Source organism: Cordyceps militaris (assembly GCF_000225605.1).
Source record: "Cordyceps militaris CM01 unplaced genomic scaffold CCM_S00001, whole genome shotgun sequence".
NCBI classification, from domain to species: Eukaryota; Fungi; Ascomycota; class Sordariomycetes; order Hypocreales; family Cordycipitaceae; genus Cordyceps; species Cordyceps militaris.
In genome coordinates, this window is record NW_006271969.1 from 3,614,592 (window position 1) to 3,636,546 (window position 21,955).

Below are 21,955 nucleotides of genomic sequence, written 5' to 3' on the forward strand. Positions count from 1 at the left end.
GCGCTGCTGCTGCGGCTGCTGCCGTCGCTGCGGGCGACGCGCGGCGCGCGCTTCGTGGCCGTCACGTCGCTGGCGTACGCCGCGCACCCGCCGGCCGGCGTGGACCTGGCCACGGTGCGCACCACCCAGGCCGGCCGCTTCGCCGCCGGCACGTGGGCGCGCTACGGCCAGTCCAAGCTCGCGGGCATCCTGACGGCGCGCGAGCTGGCGCGCCGCTGTCCCGCCGTCACGAGCGTCTGCGTGCACCCGGGCGTCGTCAAGACGGGGCTGGTCACGGGCTTGGGCTTCTGGGAGCGCATGCTCGTGTACGTGACGAACCCGGGCGGGCTGATGACGGCCCGCCAGGGATGCTATAATACCGTCTGGGCGGCGACGGGGACGGATGTGGCCGAGGCTGCGGCGATGGACGGCGTGGCGTTTTTTGAGCCGGTGAGGGTCCCGAATGCGGGGGATGCGCGGTGCTGGGATGACGAGCTGGCGAGGGAGCTGTGGGAGTGGACGGAGAGGGAGGTTGGTGTCAAGGCGTGAGTTTGCGCGAGGGTGGGTGAGGTGATGTGGTGCTGCTGGTGGATAGTAGCTTTTGCTGGGGTTCTGTCGGTTAGTCTGCTAGATGTTTTGTTGGTTGGTTTCATTTCAGCACAGCATTGCACATTCCATAGTCTTGCGGCTTTGCGGAAAATTACGAATTTGATAGAGACGTGGTAATTGGTGGTTGAATTCTCGTCATTGTACACTTCCCTCGCTCCGGCTTCCCTACAGACCAAGAGATCTCGTCTCGTTCCCGCTGCGTATGCTCTTTCTGAGCATAGACGCACGACGTGATATATTTACACAAAGGAGTCTTTTGGTGGACATCACCCTGTTCAAGATGACTCTCTTTATTTGGAGGGGACAGGCGCGACGGCGAGAGTTGGTCTCACGAAGCTGCAAAATGTCAGTAGACGGCCCAGACGTAGCATGATGTGGCCTTTAAAGCCACAACTCAGTTGATTATACACGCACCGGTCGTTGTGGTAGACCTTTGTGTTGTCACCGAGCAGCTCCTTTTCGCGCTTCTGGTCGGCCCAGTATCTGCGGACCTGGTCGCGGTCCTCCTCGGCCTGGAGCAGGGGAATCAGGTTGATGCGAGCCCACATCTTTTCACGGGCCAGCTCGCTGCAGGAGGGACATGTTAGCCATTGATTCTTATGCGGTTCACGAGTCGGGGGTGGTTCGGTGAGGGGGCGCAACGTACTTGGCTTCGCGGATGCCGTGGAAGAGCTTATACCAGCCGTAGCTCATGACGATGCCCATGCCGATAAGCAGAGTTCCGGGGCGGAAGCCGCGGGCAGGCAGGTTGCGCTGTGAGAGATGGTGTCAGCCGCCGTCGACATCATGTCAAGAAAGGCGAGCGTCGGGATGCGCTGCATGAGCCAATGGTCGTCCGCTGCGGGCATTTGGGCGCCGCGAGGACCCCAATGGCAGAAACACGCGCGTCCAATCCTGCTGTGAGCACACACCTTGTACTGGACGGGCTGGTAGCCGCCCTTGGGGGGCATATCTTGGGCCATGGTGGGCGGTTTTCTGATCGTTCGACGGGAGGTCAAGTCGGTAATTGGGCGACGCACGGGGGCAATCGGGACGGGAGATGGTCGTCGTGGTTCGCGGGGGTAGTGAAGAAACCGGTTCGGATCGAGCGACGGGCGCGCCGGACGGTCAATCGATGTCGTCGGCTTCGTGTGGTTGAATGGCCGGTGGAGGAGCTCTGCTGAGGCGATTGTTTTGCGTGCCTGGCGATTGGCCAAGTGGAATATTACATAAGCAAGATCGGGAAGCCGGTTGACTGGGATCAAGGCAATGGATATAACGAGGCTTTCTTTACGGGCGAATTTAGTTTATTCAATTATATTCATTGGAAGTTGAATCGATTTGGACGTGTTTATTTGAAAGACGAATTTAATTACGTGGGTACGACTACTCCTTCTAGCAGTGCGATAGCTGCAGCACATCAGACATTGTATTTGGGTACGAATACGTGAAAAAGAAGGCGCGCTGAAATGAGTCAATTGGAAATAGAACTGCGAATGAATGTAACGGATAGCTATGACCTTTCCATTCTTATTTCCCTTCATGTACTGTTTTATCGTCCGTAATTTTGTATCCTGTGATTATTCAGCGGCTCAATCTATCGGAAGCTCAGGTTGGGTGCGATTCCAGCCCAAAGACGGTTGATTCTGTCGGGAGGGCGGCTGCGATTCGCTACAAGAAAACACACAGCGCCAGCCCGCTAACTAGTTAGCACACGACACTACTATTAAGCCACTAATACTATATACCTGAGCCTCAACATTGTTAAGCCGACTCGAACCTTTTTATCGACCCCCGCCAAAGGAACGCCCAGGTTTTGGAGAAAGGCAAGGCCTGTGCGGCCACATTCGAACGTCCAAGGGTGGCATGGCTACATTGGTGGTCGAGCATGTGCAGATGCGACGCCAGATAGAGGACCTAGATACGGCAGGCATGGCTAGTATTATACGTTTTGTAAAGTTGAATTTGGCGTAGAAACCCTGAAAGAGGAGTAATTGCAGAGCGAGAGGCAAGTAGAGAGAGGTGTTAATAGAGGTCATGTACGTGTCCGGCTTGGAGAAGATGGTAACATCATGAGCCGACCGTGTACTCTGTGTATATATGTAGACTGTAATAACACCACGGATACCTTGCCCCCATTCACCTCCAAAAAAGGCGTCCTGTCTCCAATTCATGAGGGAGGGGCGAAAGTGGTATGCTCTGGTTGATATGCCGATGGGAGCAAGAAAAGCATGCCAGTGTGTGTCCTGACACTGACGGAACCGGGTCGAATACAACTGGTATTATTGAGAATCCGACGGGCGGTGAGTTGTCAAAGAAACGAGTCAGAAAAAATCATTGGCCCCTGGCTGACCAGCTGCAAGAAAGGCCCGAGGTTTGTGTACTTTGGCGAGCTGAATGCTATACGTTTCGCCTCTCATATTGAGCTGGCGTGACATGTCATCGGGAAAGGGCTTCGACCTGCAACGAACTCGCCGTTTTTGTCGCTTTTGCCTTGAAAAGCCGCTACAGCCAACGCCCGCTGCAACGACGGGGGGCATCAAAAGGCCACCCCCACCACCCAGTGAAGCTTTCTTGCATGCCTCCTTGCTCCTTGGCCTGTTGATGCCGTCTTTTCGTATACTAGATCATTTGGCAAGACGAGCCGTCTTCAAGGGCTCGCACCGCGGGCGGCATGGCATATACCGATCCATCGCGAGCCAAGGTGCCCTTTATCGCCGACAACCGGTGACGTGACCGGAAACCGGCGGCGCAAGCCGCTGACAGGCCGGCCGCGCGCGACGGGGGGGAAGGGGGGCTCGTTTCGGCTTAGACCCGACTCATGGCAGGTTGGTGATCCCCGACCGCGCGCGTCAATCCCACCACCCAACTAGTTAGTTGGGCAAGCCCGCTAGTTAGCTAGGTGCTGTGAGTGTGTGTGTGTGTGTGAAAGCTGCATCTTTTTGTGCGTGAATGCCCGAGCTGGCGGCACGCCCGCTGTGACTAGGATTGTTTTGTGGCTGAAAGAAAAGACGAGATGGGGGGAGCCCAAAACCCCTGTCAAATCTCTCTTGTCTCCTCTTGTCCAAATTGATAGCTTGAAAAAAAGTTTTTGGGCTTCTTCTCACATGTTTGCCCTCGAGTAGCTTTCCGGCTAGTGGCCCCCCCGATATGTCGTCTGTGATAATAGTTTGCACTCTAAAAGCCCGCCCGCTCCGAAAGACGACGCCTTTGCATTGTGGTAATATGTTTGATAAGCTGCACCCGCTTGTTCTTCCTCCGTTTTCTCGGGCCGGTGACTCTTATTCAGAGGACATGGCTCGTGTGCTGGCTGCTTTGTTGACTCGCACAATCTGCCCCCCCCCCTTCACCCCAGAACCTTATAAGACGACGGATTGCCGCCCAACGCAGCTCCGCCCTCCGTCCTAACCTTGAACGTTTGGCCCAAGAGTATTTGTATAACGCCGTCATACCTGGACTGAATACGCAAAGGCCACCCCTTTTCTCTGCTGTCGTTTGCTGGGTCAATCAGCCTCGCACCGACCCCTTTCACTTACACGGGCGGCGTCGGCGCCTTCTCACACCGACTTATATCAGGCAGCAGCTGGCCTTTTTTGTCCTGTACCACCAACCCGCTCTGAGACAGACATATATGCATGATTATACACCAACACGACGGGTATCCGAAGTGGTTCTAGACACGGGGGGGCAACAAAACAGAAGTGCGCATATGGATCCTCTCGCAACCGGCCAACGCTTCCGCAACTCGTCCTCCAAATCCCATTAACACACACTCAAAGCAACAAGGGCCATGTACTCGCGACACTACCAGATCCCCTACCCGTCGCACAAGTCGCCCCTCGACGGCGACACCGCTCACCGCGACCTCGACTGGGCGTACGCCGCCCAGTCCGACCGCGTCTTCTCCTTTGGCGTCAACGAGCGCGGCGTCACGCGCGCGCACAAGCTCGTGCTGCTGCAGACGCAGTTCTGGCCGGCGCTCGCGCGCTGGGTCGAGGCCCGCCAGGAGGTGCTGCCCGGCGGCACCCTCGTCGGCGGCTGGTGGCGCGCCGACATGATGGGCATGCTCGACTGGTACCGCGACTGCCTGGGCCTGACGCCGCGCTGGGACGACGCCGTCGTGGCCCACGCCGACGGCGTGTGGCGCGACGTGCTCGCCACCAGTCCCTGGTTTCACTGGGCCGAGTTTTTCCCCCTGCTCAAGGAAGAGGTGAGGGATGCGAGCGGCCAGGTGATTACAGATGGCGAGGGACGCGTCTTGTATCAGGATCGGGGACCCCAGAGGGGACGGCATGGAGGATGCGTTTGTGGATCTGTGGGAGGCCGTGGCGAATAAGAGGCCCCTGAAGAAGACGAGGGCGGGATTGTTTGTGCTTCCACATATGCTGCCGTCGAGTTTTGAGTGGAAGCAGATGCAGATGCAGCGACGCCTGGCGATAGGGGCGGCGACACAGGTTGAGCCTTGTGCTCGTTTTGACACGGGCATCCAGTCTGGTTTGTCGGCGTAATTCCCACCGGTCATCCCTCATGTTTGGTTTTCTGCACATCAGGCGCTTGATTTTTTCCCTGTACTTCATTTTCTCTGTCTTGGTTGGTATTCAGCATAGTTAGCGAGCGGATTCAGAGTCACGGCCTTCTACGTAGACATCCATCAATTGAAAGCCCCATCCCCTTCGCCTGAAGAAACAATACTGTTAATTCTATCATGTATGTCTATCTTATACGCAGTGTGATAGTCTAGGCCAAAGGAAATGATCCGTCTCTTTCGTCGTCGCCATTATAATCCATACTCGTACCCACATGCTAAACCAAAACAGATGATCGAACAAGACGTCAGGAAATCATATTAGTCGTAAAGAAATCACCTCATGCGCCGCTGGATACGGCGACGTCTCTGAGAGCCCTGTCCCTTTCAAAGGCCAAGTTCTCGAGCCCCTCGCTGAGCTTCTTGGTCACCATGTCGGGATCGGGCTCGTCCCCCCCTACAAACGTCCAACTCTCTTCCGTCTCCTCATCGTCCTCGTCAGGCTCTGGCTGCCCATTCTTGCCTGCCTTACGTTTGATCAAACTTGTGGCATACTCCATGTCACGGTAAATCGATTGAATCGCCATATCAACGCCATGGTCCTAAGTGCCTGTTAGTTCCTCATTCCATATACCGGATCTCATGGTGCTTACCTTTCGGATTTGCTCGCCAAGCACCCTGGCCTTGATAATCATTCGCTCGTTCCGGGTCACCTCCCAAAGTGCCCTACCAAAGCTGTTGGTACCCCATTTCTTCACCCACACACCAACCCCAAGATCCTCAACGCGGCTGCCGAAAAAGTACTGGTCGCCGAAGAATGGCCGGATAATGGTCGGAAGACCTGCTCTCAAGCTTGCACCAGTGGTACCAGAGCCGCCATGGTGTGCTGCAGCATCAATCTGCTTGAACAGCCAGTCGTGAGGGGCGGATTTGATGACGTGAATCTCGGGTGGCATTTCAGGTTCGTCAGGCCGTTTCTTGTTGGGGTCTTCCTTGGACGAAATACGGTCCGACCATCCCTTGGATAAAATGCATCTCACGTCCGCTTTCAAAACTGCGTCAATGACTTCCCGAGTCATCTTGGCGGGGTCGTTGACAATAATGGACCCGAAGCCGACATACACCAGCTTCTTGCCATCATCTCGCGCTTTTTGAATAAAATCGGCAAGCTCTTTTGGAGGTGTATAATTGTCTCCCTCATCCAAGAACCAGTATCCCGTGATTCTGATCCAGTCTGAGAAATCCAGCGGCGGTGCGACAACGCAAGGACTGAAGTTGTACAGGAAGGGAACCTTGTTCGGCTGCATTTTTTCCAAGCTGGTATTCGGGAGACCAAGTGTCTTATTTCTCCACCGGTTGACTTGCTGAGCGGTGGCCTTCCAGAAGATGTTGTCAAACATGACGTAGGTCATGTAATTGTACGCACCACCCATCTTATGCTCAGGCATAATGAAGGCATGAGGATAGGCACGCGTACGAGTCCACGGCATTGTAAATGCTCGAAAGTATGGGATCCCAAGCTTCTCCGCAATGTGTATTCCTGCCATGGCCGAAGGTGACTCGATTAGAAGATCAGAGCCTTCGCAGGCCGTGTAAGCAGAGTCGAGAAGCTCATCCAACCAGCCTCGGAAGGTCGAGTTGGCCTCTCGCAAGAATGCGAGGGTAAAAGTACCATTTTCGATACATAGCCGCATGAGCTCGGCGGGGTCTCCTTCGACCTTGGCAAACTCAATGCCATGTGACTCAACCCAGCCCTGGAACTCAGCATGAGTCGCAATGCGCGGCTTGTGTCCCTCTGCCAGCAGGCCCTTACAGAGGGCAATGTATGGCTGGACGTCGCCTCTTGATCCAATTGTCAAGCATGTAATCTTCAGAGGAGTAGACGGTTTGAAGCTCAGGAATGACGCATCTGTATCCTCAAGCAGGATTGTCGGTGCGTTGGGTATGCTTGATACGTCATGGGGTAGTTCTAGCTCATGCTCGGGATACTCTTCCTGTCGAGCCCTCTTCAAGGCATCTCTTTCAGCAATGTATTCATCGTCCTCCGGAGCATCGTCAGCGTGTGAGTCGGAGCCTTCCAAGAAACGATGTGCCTCCAAGTCTTGCAGCATGGTGACAGCACAATCATCACGGACGTCACTCTGCCTGAACTCAAAGAACAGCTCCTCGTGCCCTCGAATAACGAGGACAAGGCCGGAATAGCCGAAACGGAAGCCCTTTTCTTTGTGAACAGTCTCGATATCCTTAAGTGGGAGAATCAACTTGGTGCGGGTCCCAGGAAGTAGGCTTCGAAAGCAAAAGGACTTATCGCTGATGTAGATCTTGCCGTACAGAGGCAAAACGCGCAGGATGTAACCAAAGTATGTGGCCTGAAGCCTTTCCGTATCAGGCAAGGCAAAGTGTGCCCGGAACCGGTCCATGGAGGTTTGGACTTTCCCATCCGAATCTTCTTCAAGGTCGTCGTCATCGGCGCGGAGGCCGGCGGGCTCATCATAGTGCTTTCCGCCGCCTTTCCACATGCCTGACACCTTCTCCACATAGCCCATAGATTCAGTGGCTAACAGTGAACTCATGCGTTTGCTCGTCTTGTTCAAGTAGTCCGCAAAGGCACCAGCCCTCTGCAGGGGGTAGGTGCCCATTTTCGTGATGCTTTGAAGGCTGGGTGTGAGGGGTCGCTCCTCATCACGGCTCTCTTGCTCATGCTCTTGACGCAGCTGATCCAAATGCCCGGTTGTTGCGGCGTGGCGGGCGGGGTGGAAGGTAGCGTCACTCCCGGGATGCAAAATCTGGGTCTGGCTCAGGCTGCTCGGCTGTTCCTGATCGGTCGGCTGCGAGCGCATAATGGTAGGTCGTTGAAATGCATCGCTGCCATGCAGAATCTGACTGGCGGAAGGATCTTCAGCTCCAGATGCAGTCATACTGGAGAAGCTTGGATCATAAATTGACGACTTTTCAGATTGCAAATTGGAATCCGAGGTGAAGAATCTCGTCCTCGGAGTCTTGCCTCCGTCGGAGTGTCGGCTGCGCGGCCTTGAGCTACTGAAGCTTCTGCGTGGGCTGCGGTCGTTGAGAGGGCTCGTGAGCGGTCTTTGGTGGTCAAGGCTAGATCTTTCAATGCCTCCAAACCCATCCCTGCTAGTTCTGGATGAAATTTCGACACTTCCACGCGGGCTTGCGGCTCTCGAGCGACCCGGTGAAAGCGGGGAGAGAGTCGCCTTGACAGTATCCCGCACTTTGCCAGTATAGATCTTATCCAAGCCTGCTTGCGTTTGAGAAGAGGTGCCAGCAATTTGTTTATCTCTTCCTCGCTGCTTTTTGGCGGCAGAATCCTCGACAAGAACTTTCAGGACATTGATGGCTTCTTGACCAAACGAAAAGAACGAAAAGAAGTACTGAAAGATGAGCATACAGGCTTGATCATGTGGGAAAGGGAAAACTTACCTCATCAATTGCATAAGTTTCGTCATTGTCAATGACGCGAATCTTGCAGGTATCGGAAAATTCGACCATTTGGATGTCTTCAACGTCGATGATGTTCTCAATGGGTAGTGAGATCTTGACGCTGTCGCCGTCATTATGACTCCTGAATATGACTCTCTGAAGACTTTTGACCCATTCTTTGGCACTGGGGGCGCTATCGGCTCTGAAGTTGTAAGTGCGCTGATTGGTGACGACTTCGAAGTGCAGCCCATCCTTGTCCGTGTCAGTGACACTGGCCGAGATACCGAACCTGAGATCAACCTGGCCATGAGGAAAGTAAAGATTGGTCGCATCGCGATAGTATGACAGGACATCGCCTTTTAGACGGAACCAGTATCGATTATATTTGGGGTTGCGTTTGCCGCTTTTAGACAGGTAGCCGGACTTGGCCACAATGTGCTGTTAGAGATGTTAGTATTCGGATGTGGAGATGGCCATGCGAGTGTTGGTATACCTCTTTCTTCGGTAGATAAGCATAAAAACAAATATGTTTCGAGGTAATGTACAAGAAGCCTTGTAACAGGACGCTTTGTAACAGCCAGCAGGGATATTCTGTTTCGTGTTAGTACGTTGCCGGCACGGATGATTAAGCGACTGCAGTACCCTCTATTACTTGCTCAGGCTCACTGAAATCGAAGATCTCCATTAGACGACGAGCCAGCGGAGTTGCCTCGTCATCCTCTTCCGATGGGCGCAAATCGGCGGATTTACGTTCCATATCGAAGCTGGGTCGACTTGACATTTCTGCTCTGGCCTGGAGCATGCGACTCATGACAGAGGGTCGGCGAGCGGTGGGAGCTGTCGTTTCGGTAGGAGTCAACGCTTGTGTGTCGCTGGTGTCACTGGACTGGCTGGGGTCGTCGGTTGAGGGCCCTGCATGGGATAGGCTGCTGGGTTCGTGCTTGGATTTGGGCCTGAGCCTCGGTAGGGTGGCGAATGACTTGAGCAGTCTGTGTTTGGAAGGCGACTTTTGGTGCTTCTTTATCGGGCGCAGTACTGTTGTTTGCGAGATGTTGGGAGGACTGGAAACAGAATCCTTGGTGTCGTCCTCGTCGCTGCTGTTGCCGTCGAAGCGTGTGTGGAAGTCGACACGGGAGCCTGCCGCAGCAATGAGACCAATTATGCTTTGGTTCATATTAACGGACATTGGTGTCGCCATGACTTGGGGGTGTGCCTCGTCCGCTGAATCATCGCTATCCTGCAACGGCTCTGGAAGATCGGGCGTGGACGACGACAGGCTAGGAGGTGCTTTTCTACGCATCGTACTGCGGTGCCTTGTGCCGTGGTCCAGGCCACCCGAGACCGACGCGGGAGGTGACGAGGCCATTACTATTATTGAATATGATATCGAGGGAGGAGAGAGTAGGCGGCGATCGAAAATTGGGCGTCCGGGTCTATGTTGAGTGGGTTTCGTGGCGGCGAGCTTATCCGTAGGCGATGTTGGGGCGGTCGGTTGAAGCAAGGTGCTGCCTGGGTACATGGGGGGCACCACCAAGGGGAGAAGAGGCAGGGCGAGTGTCACGCCAGTGGGTAGTCAAGGTTGACGCGTGCAGCGAGATGCGTGTATGAAGATGAAGGACAAAGATATATCAGAAAACGCGGCGGGGGCGGAGGGCTCATGGGATGACGACCTGGCGGTCCACGATACGATGGAGAGCTCTTGTGACGAATTTGGGTCTGGCGGCATCGGGCATGTGGATAGTGCTGGCCGAATAGGTGCAGCGCTGATTGGCTGGCTGGTGGCTCTTTAGGCAGCGCCCGCTGCTGCTGTGCCTGACGTGCAAGGCTGTTCCGAGTAAGGATGCATGGGTGTTATTTTTGTATTTTCTAGTCGCACAAAATTGCCAATCATTCGTTGCTGTACCAGTACGTGAAGTTGTTGAGAAATGCACAGTGACCTCTTTTTTGTGGTGCGATTTCGGTTCTAGGCTTCTAACTAGGCCCGCTGTCATGCCTAGTAGGCATCCATGGCCCACTAAAACAGGCGACAGGGACAGGGCAGATCTGCTGGCTGCAGCCTCCCACTAAAATTTGACAGTGGTAGGCCTATATATCGCCCTGGTGACTCTGTCATCTCTTCCATGTGACATCTTGACTGACCAGCAGTCAGTCACTACACAAAGGGGTGGCACAACAAGCCATGATTATGCTTTTGATGCCTGGATGATGTTTTCTTTGAAAGTTCTTTTGTGACGTAACATAATGTAAAACCTCCCTTCCATGTCCCACCTAGTACAGCGGGCTTTAAGCGAGAGACTGCATTCGTTAAATAACCATATGCCGTTTCTGTAAAAAAGAAATTCAGTACCAAATTGATCCTAATAATCCTATGGAAAATGTGGATATAACTAACTACACAGCTGCAGCTCTTCCTCCATTCGCGGCAAACCCGCCGAACTCCCCCGACCAACCCACGCCCTACACGCGGCAGGCTAACCACAACATGATGCAGCCCTTCCCTGCCACGACACCCATCCAGTCAGCCCAACCTGCTTTCTTCATGTACATGGCTGCATAAATCACACCTTGGCATCACATTTTGATTTACACGAGATTCATACACCGCACCATCACGATGGCTGCCACCACCAGCACCAACACTCCGCTCTTCCCCGCCTCTCTCATCGGCCCTGACGCGGCATCGGCCTTTCCGGCAGGCTATGAGATCCGTCCCCTCCAAAAGGGCGATTATGCCAAGGGCTTCATCGAGTGTCTGCGGGACCTGACATGGATGGGAGACATGACCGAGCCCCAGTTCCACGAGCGCTACGACGAACTGGACACCGGCGGCAAAGGACCGTACTACTACCTCGTTGTTGAGCACGCTGGTCATATCGTCGGCACTGGCTTGGTTCTCGCCGAAAAGAAATTGTGAGAGAGCTACACACATTATATACTCAAAACGAACTGAAACAATACTAACAAGTCTGGCAGTATTCACAATCGCTGTACCGTCGGCCACATTGAAGAAATCTGCATCGCCAAGGACCACCAGAGCAAAGGCTTGGGCCGGCTGCTCATGAATGCGCTCAACTCTGTCGCTGACAACGCCGGCTGCTGCAAGACAATACTCAACTGCAGCGAGAAGAACCAAGACTTTTACAAGAAATGCGGCTACGAAGGCTCTGGCTTGGAAATGGTCAACCACGTCAGAGGGAAAACGGCGCCGCAATGAACATGACGTTATATTTCGTGCAACAGCTCTCGTCTATTCAGGAGCGCGGGAAAACAAAGTGTATATACGTATAGCCAGGTGCCCCTTTGTTATCAAAATGACTTGGTCCCACCGTTAAAACATAAAGGTACATGACATGAATGCTGCCGACAACTGTTCATCACGTCCACAGACACAGCTTTCCACTACCATTGCCTCCTGCCACCCAGTCCATGCTTGGGTGACAATGCGCCACCGCTGGGACCGCTGTGATCCCATCTCCCCCCAGCTGTGCCAGTTGGCTGCCGTCAGCCGCGAAGATGTCGACAAAGCGATTCATGTTTCCGATGGCAAACTTCTGGTGGCCGTCCTTGGGTCGGAGCTGCCATTGCGGCTTGAGAATCGTTACCCACCGTCCCGTCTGATTGTTATGTTTTATGATCTGAGCTGGTTCCAGCTTCGACCCGTCAATATCTTGACCAGGAGACCATTTGCCAGCGTCGGCAAAGTTGTATATTTTAATCGTGTCGTCGTATGAGGATGTGGCAAGCTGTCCTCCTGCACTCCAGGACGCATGCGAGACGGAAAGCCTGGAAGCGTGCTCTCCTAGTAGAGCAGGATGCCGCAAATCGCCCTTGCCAGTGACCTTGCGGAGATCCCAAATCTTAACCGTTCGATCCAGCGAGGCGGTGGCGAGCAAATGCGGCTGCAAGGGGTGAAGCGAAAAACCACCAATTTTTTGTTCCGATAAGGTCCATATCTCTTCGGATCTGGGGGCCCTGATGTCGTAGCGGCCAACGCTGCCGTCTAGGGTGGAAAAGTAGAGCATGTTGGGCTCGGACGCGGCCACATCGAGTGCGGAGAGAGGCATGTCCTCGTCGGGGTCCTGAGGAGCAAAGATTTGTGTTGAGATACCCTTTTCCAGATCCATTTTGCGTATTGACGAGTCATAGGACGAAGAGAAGACGGCATTGGCGTCGGTATGAGAAAATACAAATGATGTAATGGTCCTCGCATGTGTTTTGAATGCGGAAATGACTGGATCGCCCACGTCGGCATCCTCATCGTCGTCCACTTCTGGCGCAATTTGAGACCCGTCGAAAACTCCCATGGCCCCTTCTTTGTCGCCAGCGAAGATGATTGGCTTATCCTCGATTGGGTGAAAGCCCATGGCGTAGACACGCTGTGGTGTAATCTTGATATCTGCGACACCAGTAAGTACAAAACTCGCTTCTGCTGCGTGCGAAGCCTACCGTTCGGAAGCCAATGCTCGTACAACTTGAGCGAGCTCATGCGCAGACGCAAATCCTTTAACCCGGCATTTGTAGTCTCTTTAATGTCGTCCTCTGAAAAAGTCCGCACCCCCGGTTCGGCGCCGCGAAAGATGCCTGTGATCCCAGCAACGCTGCCGCCGTACTTTTTGCCGTCGACGACAATGTCACCGAGGTTCAAATCATCACCAACCCTCATTTTCTTGGCCTGCGACTTGCTCGCCTCATATTCTGCCTCCACCTCCATCTTACGCTTGAGCGTGTCATTATCAGCATCGATACCCGCCAGGCGAGAACTCATGCGTGTCGGCCGTGCCGCCTCCCGTTTGACCGCTTCCGCGCGCGATCTCTTCTTAGGAGCCGCCTTTGGTGCTGGTTTCAGGGGAGTGACCTTTTGCGCGGTGGTTGATATATCAGTGAGCAAGGCCTTGTTTGCCGCGATGTTCTCGAGTCGCCTCCGCTCGAAGGCGCTCATCTCTGTAGGCTCCTTTTTGATCGGCATTTTAGAAATTGCAAGGAAAAACAAAAGAAATAATGTACAGTTTAGAAGAGTGAGGGGTTGCCGATTGGCCCAAAAGTTCACACCCAAGCAACGTTTTCTTGGTTGGCGAGATGGAAACGTGAGTTGAAAGTGAATTCGAGATGGCGTCGCGCGTCGCGTAGCGTGTCAGGAGGACCCACTCTTGGTTAAGTGCTTTTCGGCGCGAAGTCACGGGCAGGTTCTCACTGTTGGCAAAAATTCTTTGGTGGCCCACTTGCCGAATCTGCCTCGCATACCTAATTACCCCTTGGTGTTGAAGGCAAGAAGGCAATGAATGACAAGGGGACAGTAGGCTTCGTCGGAATAATTGCGCCATGCCTCCCAGTATGCTGCCATTCCTCTACCAAACGAGGACAATTCAACATGGCCTCCGCCGAGCAACATTCGCGCGGGTGTCTCGATTAGCTCACTCGTCGTCTCAGAGCAAGACAACCTATTCAATCCCCTTTGAATGGGAAGATGATCCGCAGCATGATGATTTCTCAGGGAAACCTTCTTCCCAACCGTCAACCATTACTCCCTCAGAAGCCGACATCTTCAAGGGCATCTTCGATGAGATTTCGCAGGGGAGAATGCCCGTTGCCAGCAAGAAGACGGCATTCAGCACGACATGGGAGCAAACCGCATCCACAGCAGCTACCGGAGCCAGCCCATTTGACACAAAAGCCAGGTCGATTGTCGACCAAGCACGACTGACCGACTTTCGCGACAAGTTTCTGAGCCGCTACCCGTCGTCCCTGCGCAATGCAGCGCAAGTAGCATTGGGTCTGTTTGAGCTGCCGGCGACTGAAGAGGGGACCAGCACCTACATGGAGCTCAAGGAAGCAGATGCGGCCAACTGGGCCGAGAGAGCCATGTACGATCAAGCGCGGTCGGAGGAGAGACTGCGCGTCGATCGTCTCATGGAGAGCTGCACCACGGACGCCGAGCTCTGGAACTTGATGGAGCGCGAAGTCTTTTCACTACCGGCACGGCTTGGCATTGTACAAGAGACCGCGGTATCCACGCAAAAGAAGGGAAAGAAGACAGGCGCCAAGGGAAAGGCGAAGGCAGCGGAAGACAAGCCGATGGAGGATCCTGCTGCTGTTTCCGAATCCAAACCTGATCGACGTCTGATGGATATCCACGGGCGCTTGTACCCCCACTTCATCTACCATGGCCTGACGCTCTTGGACAACAAGTTCAAACGCTCGTCGCCATACGCATTCAAAATCCTCCCGCGCGTCAAGGAATTGGGTCTGCCATCCTATGTTCTCGGCGTGTCCACCTCGTTCTACTCTCGACTGGCATCGCTCTACTGGACCAGATTCGGCGACTCCAACGCGGCGCTGCGCGTGCTCCAAGAGATGCTTTCGTCTGGACTCTATGCGAATGAAGAGTCGATGGAGGTCGTGGCCAGTATCCGTGACCATCTCCATGGTTGCACATGGGGTGCGCAGGGCCCATTTGTCATGGCCATGATGGAATCGTCTCCATATGATGCGAGCCTGTCGCAGAGGCTTGAAAATATGCAGCGCTACATCCGAACGTCTATTGCACAAGAAAGGCAAGATGGCGTATGAGATGCGATGCATTACCTGTACCATAATAGCAGCTGGCTGCATGTATAACTCCCATCTTGTATTCTAGCTGCATAACATTGTAAGATAGTCATGTATACATTATTACACGTCCGATTAATTACATTCTACAAAAAGCTTACTGGTTGCATTGCGGATCATCGGCGGCCGATCGGCGGCCTTCCCTCACTACTGCAAACTTGCAACATGTGCTACTGGATTCCATCACCGAGACGCCTGCACTAGCTTCGCATGTTCCGACATGAGGCTCAAGCTCGTGTTCCGGTAACTACAGAAATATGGCTGACCGCCGCGCCATGCACCAATCTTGTCGATGATGAGGATTATTGTGGCGAGAAGCCGCCCTCCCAGCATCTCCCCGACGCGCCGAAGCTGTCCTGCACGATCTGGCCGCAATAGTATACTGCGAAAAGAAGAGAGCAGACATGATAAATTTGTCGTCATTGAGATCAAGTGCATCTCAAACGGCAACAAAGGCTCCACCGAGATCACGATGGCGCGGCGAGGCGTATCGAGTTGGATACCTAACGAGTTGACTATCGCCAGCTGCAGACTCGGATACGGACCACGCCCCCGCTTGTCTGGCCCATCAGGCCTCCAAAATGGGCTCATGACCCCAAGAACCAAGCTGCGATCCGTTTCCGGCGAAGATTGGCTGAGGTGACTCGGCCAGGAACTTTTCCGAACCCGTCGACTTGGCAGTTGTGACCTAGCTATTAGTGGAGGCCACCGCCAGCAAGTCCACCACAATCCAAAGCTTCATTTTTCTCCTTCCAGCCTTGCGAAGAATGCCTGGTTGGTGTGCAGGGCTGACGCATCCATTGGTCGAACAGCGCGCTAAAAGGTACCGAGTCGAAGCCAACGTGGCAGCAAGGCGTTCAGCCCAGTTCAGCTGCAATTCCACTCACACCGGCTAGACCTCGTTGGACCGCAACGCGTAATGAAGGGCTGGGACGTGTGACCTTGTCTGAATGCGCCCTCAATGAACCCTTTTCTTCATTCCGTAGCTAGCATATCATGGTTACAATAGTGTTGCCCTTTTGGTCTTGAAGCAAGTCGAGGGCTGCCTCGGTTGATTCCATCTCTTGGCTATAAGTGGCTGAAATGGTTATCAAAGAAAGCCCAACCACATAGTATGATGTAACTACAAGACATTGGCATACATATTTTCAAGACAACGCTATCGCTTCGGGTGATTGAGCGACGACTCGCGTTATCCTTGTCAAGTACGGATACCTTGGCCAAGATCGTCACAGGAAATTAGATGATGCAAATTTAGAAGCGATTGAAATAACGTTGGGCCTCACTGCCGGGTTCTCGACTCATCGGCTGTCAAGATCAGGACCCCTTGAGGCAGCCGCTCCACACGAAGCTGAACCGGGCTTGCAGCCAAGCTCCCTCATTCGTTACCGGTCGCCTAGCTCCTAGGTACAATCATCAAGTACATGTACATAGCTGCTAGAGCTCTGTCTTCATTCCAAGCAACAGACAAAAACTGCCTTGTACTAATACAGCACGGATAGCGAACAGCCACCAGCGTTGGACGGATTCTCGGCCCCCCGGCTCGTGAAAATCAGCCCCCGGTCTAGGCAGAGGCTGAATGAAAGCTATTGCAAAAGGGATAGGATTTACTTTAAAAGGAGAAAACGAGCCCGTTTTCTGTGCGGTGTCGTACGCAAGATCTCTTGGTTCCACGCCTTGTATCACTCCTCCCGCACCACTCGACTTACACCAGGATCCCCATTCTCCAACGTCTGTCTGCAGCTTTTGCTTTCATACTACAATCCCTACCAAACCATGGACGCTCCTATTCAAGAGCAGAAGCCGGCTACGGCAAGCGCGCCGGTCGTGCAGCCCGCCGCTCACAAAGGCCCCGTCGACGACCAAGAAGTCAAGTTCTGGACGGACCGGGCCAACGACTTTCTCGCCCGCCCCTCGGAGCACATCAACTCGCACTCCCCCGCGGGCGCGCAGGCCTGGTACGCCGGCTTCTTTGACTGCTTCAACCCGATCGATACCTGCTTGATCACCTGGTGCCTGCCCTGCGTCACGTTTGGCCAGGTGCAGCACCGGATGCAGCGATCGGTTGATCTGGAGGGCTACCAGCCCGTCAACACCAGCGTGCGTCATCACCGACAATCTTTCCCCGCGCGCGTCGTGTTCTTTTGATATGCTGACAAGACGAAAAACAGTGTCTGCTCCTGTGCGGTGCGGCCTGCGTTGGCTGCGTCTGTGTCCCGATTGCGATGCAGCGCCAGATGATGCGCGAAAAGTACAACCTCGAGGGCGGCTGCCTCGAAGACATTGCCCGGACGTACTGCTGCGGCTGCTGCTCCATTGTGCAGCATGACAAGGAGGCGCAGCATCGCGAACGTCTTCTTCGCCAGAGCAACGTCGCTGACCAGCAATATGCGGCGCCGCCTGCCATGAGCGTCCCGCCGCCCAAGCAGGCATAGAGGATCACAGCTTGGAGGTCGGCGCGGCGAAACGATTTTGGAAGTAGCGTGTTTATATACCATTTGATGAATTATTCGCAAAGGGCTACTTGTCATGTATATTGCGTTCTTTAAACCTAATTTATTTTGTTTATTATTCAAACGCTAAAGTGTGACAGCTCCGTCTTTCCCCAGAAGACCTTGGCCGCGATTTTGCGTGCCGGGTGTTCATTGGCGATGAAAGAATTGATCAAAAATATCATGTCGAACCTTGAGGTCACAGCCCGCGGCCAGGCTACCTTGGTGGATGCCGACTACGGTGATCCCCCGCATGAGTTGTGATGGCGCGTGCCTTTCGGTAACATGGCATCCTGCAGTCGAGAGCATAAACCCACTTTCGAGAGATGCGAAGCAATATCTGCCGGCGAAATATCAAGTCTTCCGCTATTCCATCTTGGGTTACATCGTGGACTATATAACTTGGTCTGCTTTGGAAAAATGGGTAAAGAAAACGCAGTCAGCGGAGGACAGGCAAGCGCAGATTGAGGCTGACAACACGGGGAATTCCCATCTAGGCTATCGCTATGCTCCAGACAGGATCTAATTACTCATCTTGACTCAAGTGTGTCAAGACTTCACCCAGCTTGCGTTCGTCCGAATCGGCTTCTCATGGCCCACCAACGACGTCCACGCCCTTCGGCCCACAACAAGGAGACGGCAATGCCCCGAACAAGACAACTCCATGACAGTGTTACATTGTCTTGATAGTATGTATTGGTAATCAGCACATACGAGGGTGGGGTGCATAGCCGGGAGAAGCCGTATAAATAAATGGAGCTTTCCGCTTTCTCAGTCTTGCTGGCGATGGACTCTACTATCTGGGAGCTACTACCTGGGAGATATCCGTTGCCAATCCTTTACTTTGAGCGTATATACGTTACAACATGTCCTCCGAAAAGATTGTCTTATTTGACCTTCCCAGCAAGGAGCCGTGTGTAGCTTGGTCCCTGAACCCATGGAAGAGTAAGTGCGGGGATCCGGAGATAGGACGGCCGCCACTAACATGGCATAGCTCGCCTGTTGCTCAATTACAAGGGTTTGGACTATGAGACGAAATGGGTACGGTTGATGCCAGAAATATATAATTTTAATTTATTGACAAAAAAAAACCCCAGGTTGAGTACCCCGATATCAAGACAACTTTGGAGCCTCAGTAAGTACATACTCACCCGGCCGCCTCTCACACCGTCCCATCTAATCCTGAAACAGTGTCAAGCCCGGCAATGCCCGCTGGCCATTTACCATTCCCGCCATCAAGTTCCCCGACGGGACCTGGTCGCAGGACTCGCGCGTCATTGCCGACCTCATCGAGCAGCGGCACCCGGAGCCGTCGGTGCACCTCGACTCGCCGTACCAGCGCCGGATCGAGGAGGCCGTGCCCAAGGCGTTTCTGCCGCTCATGGCCATTGGCCTGAACCAGATCCCCAAGCGCCTGCTCAACCCGCCGAGCGTCGAGTACTGGCTCAAAGACCGCACGGCCTACATCGGCGCCGACCTGGGCGAGCACGAGGCCAAGAACGGCGGCGACACGGCCTTTGCGGCTGCGGCCCCGGGCCTGCAGCAGATCACGGCCATGCTCAAGGAAAACCCCGAGGGCCCGTTCTTCAGCGGCAAGCAGGTCGTGTACGCGGACTTTGTCTGGATCGCGGCGCTGTACTTTTTTAAGCGCATCGGCGATGATGTGTACGAGGGAGCGCTGAATGCCTCGGGTGATCGCACGGTGCATGAGAACCTTCTCAAGGCGGCGGAGCCCTGGTTGAAACGAGGGGATTATTAAATCCACAGAGTCTATACTAAGCCTGCTAAGCCCTGGCTGAAATGAGGTGATTATTCAATCTGCAAAAGTCTATAGTCTATAGAGAAAGCTGAGCGCAAAGTATCAACGGACTGAATACTTCTCATATCAACGGACGGAATTCTTCTCATCCTTTGCGACCGCCATGTTTTACTTGCTCTTTCCAAAGGTCACTCCAAAAGATGGGCTCCGGACAGCCTCCACCCTGCCGCTCTTATCATGTACAAAGACAAACTCGCCTAGGCTGAGGTAATCGTAGGACGACTGGTCAAAATTGAACCACGTCTCACAGCTTCCGTCTGCATAAAACAATGCATCATCCTTGGCGACGTCTTGTGCTGCAGTCGTAGTATCAAAATAGGCACGCCACATGGTATACGTGCTACATCGGCCATGGGGTCTGCTTCTCGCATGAGTCCTCGCAAAATCTGCGTCGCCGTTGATGTCGACTGGATACATGCGCCCGTTGACTGTCCTGGGACCAGTTGCTGCGGCGCTCAGGCTGTAGCTAGGCATGTTGGACAGCGCATCGAACCCACGAACGATAAACTCCTTGATGGCGACTCCTGCGCCCTCATCCAAGGCGAGCTCCAGAGTGGAGTTTGTCGACTTGTCAAGATAGGTCCCCGCGTAGCCTTTTGGAGAAGACGCCTCGTCTCTGGAGGCCTGGTCAATGGCTGACACCAGAGTTCTGGCCACGGTGCTGAAGATCTTGGTGCGCGTGTCAGGGTCGACGCTGACTTCCTGGCCACCAGAGAGGACCGTCATGACAATGTCGTAGTCGGTGATGGCGCCAATGAGGGCGTGGTACATACCGAAATCGCCGCTCTTGGTGTATACGTCGATGAGGCGCTTGTCTTGCGTCAAGGTGTTGCTGCGGAGAATCTCCCAAGGTGCGCCGACTGACATTCCCATGGACGACGTGTGTGTGGCGGGCTTCATCCATTCTCGCGTTCTTTTCGGTGAGAGGAACTTGTTAGTGATTATGGACTCGATGAATGAAATCATATCAACACTATTGGAAAATAAACCTCCAGCACTACGTTGCGTCAGCGCCGCCAATGAAAAAGATGTACTGCGTCAAGGTCTTACGCTTCAAAAGCCCCCAAAGTGACGTTCCAGGTGGACTCGCCTTTCGGTACAAAGCCAAGTTTGGAAAATGATTCTACTGGGCCATTGAAAGACGTGCTTGTCATGTTGGCCACCTTGAATATTTCCTTTTCCGCTACTTGGTCAAATGTCTTTCCTGTCGCTGCTTCCACCACCATGGCGAGCAGCGCGTAGCCAATGTTGGAGTAGAGGGGCGTGGCACCGGGAAGCTCTACCGGCGCCTTTCGGTGAATAGTGTCAATAATATCGCTGGCGGTGCATTTTTTGGTTCCTGGAAGGCCAGAGCAGGTCGGTCCGGTGCCGTTACGAACAGCTGGGAGGCCCATCTCCGTCCACGGGCCGTCTGGAATCAGAGCCAGGTCAAATGCCACGACAAGGGTGTTAGCACGGAATATATATAATTAATAGAATGAACATAACATACTGTCGCGAGGTAAGCCAGATAGATGTGCTGCGAGATCGGAAACGCTGATATCCTCCCAAGGGATTCTGTGAATCGAGTCCCGAGCCTCTGATGTCTTGTCCAGCGCGGGAAGGTGTTTTAGGACAGACGCGTGCATGTCAACCTCACTGCTCTGCAGCGCAGACAATGCAGGTATCATCTTGGACACACTTCCGACACGGTAAATTGTGTATTCATCAATAGCAGAAGTGCCTATGCCGGAGAGGACAGGCGGGGTGTGGTGGTAGTTGAAGAGCAGCTTGCCTTCGTGCGCCGACTTGACCGCGATGGAGATGCCACTCGTTGTCATCTTCGAAGACAGCGTCTCATCTAGGTGGGATGTGAGCTTGATGATGGCTTCTCGAACAGCACCATTCTGGCTTGGATTTCGGGGTGCGGGAAGGACGCGGCCAAGGGGTGGACAGGCTTTGGCTTGGGCGTGGCCGACAATTGATGCCACAAGAGCAATAGCGAGGTTATGAATAAGAGGAATCATTGAAAGAGAATTGGTATTAGTGATTGATCTGAAAGCGATTTTCATGGGGCGGCTTTTGGTATATATACACATCGGGACTTGGCCATATTTCTGCCTTCGGACTCTACAAATGCGAGCGGCGGCTACTAGTGACAGTCGAGAATAACGATTGCGCGGAGTAATAATCCAAGGTTTTGTCAATATTAGGCTGTGGTCCCCTGCGTTAACATAGAAATAGATGGGAAATCCTCCCGCCGTCCAGTTATCGCAGAGTCCGAGGTTGAGAGTCCGAGGGTAAGCAAGGCTTACTTGCTGGCCCGGCTTTTGTGTACGCGGCACCCGCGTGATCAGATAAACCGGTCATCATCTAGGTAGATTTTCATCTTTAATTTCCTTAGAATATTAATTTCTATCGTTTCCATTTTTCTCTCGCCTTGTGCTAGTTTGCAGCTTCCTGCAGGTCTTCGCCGTTTACATGGCGGGGTAGCGCGAAGTCGGCCGGGATTTCGGCCCTCCTTTC

General features: G+C 53.7%; 9 protein-coding genes across 9 annotated transcripts; 5 read left to right on the forward strand and 4 right to left on the reverse strand.

Annotated features, from left to right (window-relative positions):
- Nucleotides 1–878: 878 nt before the first annotated feature.
- CCM_01156 (NADH-ubiquinone oxidoreductase subunit GRIM-19, putative) lies at nt 879–1,550 on the reverse strand (the record flags this gene model as incomplete). Its single annotated transcript, XM_006666313.1, has 4 exons — nt 879–924; nt 1,003–1,155; nt 1,235–1,341; nt 1,500–1,550. 4 exons carry the CDS (start codon nt 1,548–1,550, stop codon nt 879–881), a joined length of 357 nt encoding a protein of 118 aa, XP_006666376.1.
- Nucleotides 1,551–4,357: 2,807 nt separating this feature from the next.
- Nucleotides 4,358–4,903, forward strand: CCM_01157 (uncharacterized protein; the record flags this gene model as incomplete). Its single annotated transcript, XM_006666314.1, has 1 exon — nt 4,358–4,903. The coding sequence occupies one exon, from the start codon at nt 4,358–4,360 to the stop codon at nt 4,901–4,903; it is 546 nt and encodes a 181-aa protein (XP_006666377.1).
- Nucleotides 4,904–5,433: 530 nt separating this feature from the next.
- CCM_01158 (UDP-glucose:sterol glycosyltransferase) lies at nt 5,434–10,052 on the reverse strand (the record flags this gene model as incomplete). The annotated part of the gene is made up of 5 exons (XM_006666315.1): nt 5,434–5,694; nt 5,746–6,111; nt 6,133–8,484; nt 8,534–8,971; nt 9,186–10,052. The coding sequence occupies 5 exons, from the start codon at nt 10,050–10,052 to the stop codon at nt 5,434–5,436; spliced, it is 4,284 nt and encodes a 1,427-aa protein (XP_006666378.1).
- Nucleotides 10,053–11,147: 1,095 nt separating this feature from the next.
- Nucleotides 11,148–11,747, forward strand: CCM_01159 (glucosamine 6-phosphate N-acetyltransferase, putative; the record flags this gene model as incomplete). The annotated part of the gene is made up of 2 exons (XM_006666316.1): nt 11,148–11,443; nt 11,507–11,747. 2 exons carry the CDS (start codon nt 11,148–11,150, stop codon nt 11,745–11,747), a joined length of 537 nt encoding a protein of 178 aa, XP_006666379.1.
- Nucleotides 11,748–11,907: 160 nt separating this feature from the next.
- On the reverse strand, nt 11,908–13,499 carry CCM_01160 (WD repeat containing protein; the record flags this gene model as incomplete). The annotated part of the gene is made up of 2 exons (XM_006666317.1): nt 11,908–12,929; nt 12,980–13,499. The coding sequence occupies 2 exons, from the start codon at nt 13,497–13,499 to the stop codon at nt 11,908–11,910; spliced, it is 1,542 nt and encodes a 513-aa protein (XP_006666380.1).
- Nucleotides 13,500–13,852: 353 nt separating this feature from the next.
- On the forward strand, nt 13,853–15,100 carry CCM_01161 (uncharacterized protein; the record flags this gene model as incomplete). Its single annotated transcript, XM_006666318.1, has 1 exon — nt 13,853–15,100. One exon carries the CDS (start codon nt 13,853–13,855, stop codon nt 15,098–15,100), a length of 1,248 nt encoding a protein of 415 aa, XP_006666381.1.
- A 1,815-nt stretch (nt 15,101–16,915) lies between these two features.
- CCM_01162 (DUF614 domain protein) lies at nt 16,916–17,574 on the forward strand (the record flags this gene model as incomplete). Its single annotated transcript, XM_006666319.1, has 2 exons — nt 16,916–17,239; nt 17,311–17,574. 2 exons carry the CDS (start codon nt 16,916–16,918, stop codon nt 17,572–17,574), a joined length of 588 nt encoding a protein of 195 aa, XP_006666382.1.
- A 923-nt stretch (nt 17,575–18,497) lies between these two features.
- On the forward strand, nt 18,498–19,390 carry CCM_01163 (Thioredoxin-like protein; the record flags this gene model as incomplete). Its single annotated transcript, XM_006666320.1, has 4 exons — nt 18,498–18,576; nt 18,626–18,672; nt 18,729–18,766; nt 18,823–19,390. 4 exons carry the CDS (start codon nt 18,498–18,500, stop codon nt 19,388–19,390), a joined length of 732 nt encoding a protein of 243 aa, XP_006666383.1.
- Nucleotides 19,391–19,558: 168 nt separating this feature from the next.
- On the reverse strand, nt 19,559–21,501 carry CCM_01164 (beta-lactamase, putative; the record flags this gene model as incomplete). The annotated part of the gene is made up of 3 exons (XM_006666321.1): nt 19,559–20,447; nt 20,501–20,861; nt 20,943–21,501. 3 exons carry the CDS (start codon nt 21,499–21,501, stop codon nt 19,559–19,561), a joined length of 1,809 nt encoding a protein of 602 aa, XP_006666384.1.
- Nucleotides 21,502–21,955: the final 454 nt, after the last annotated feature.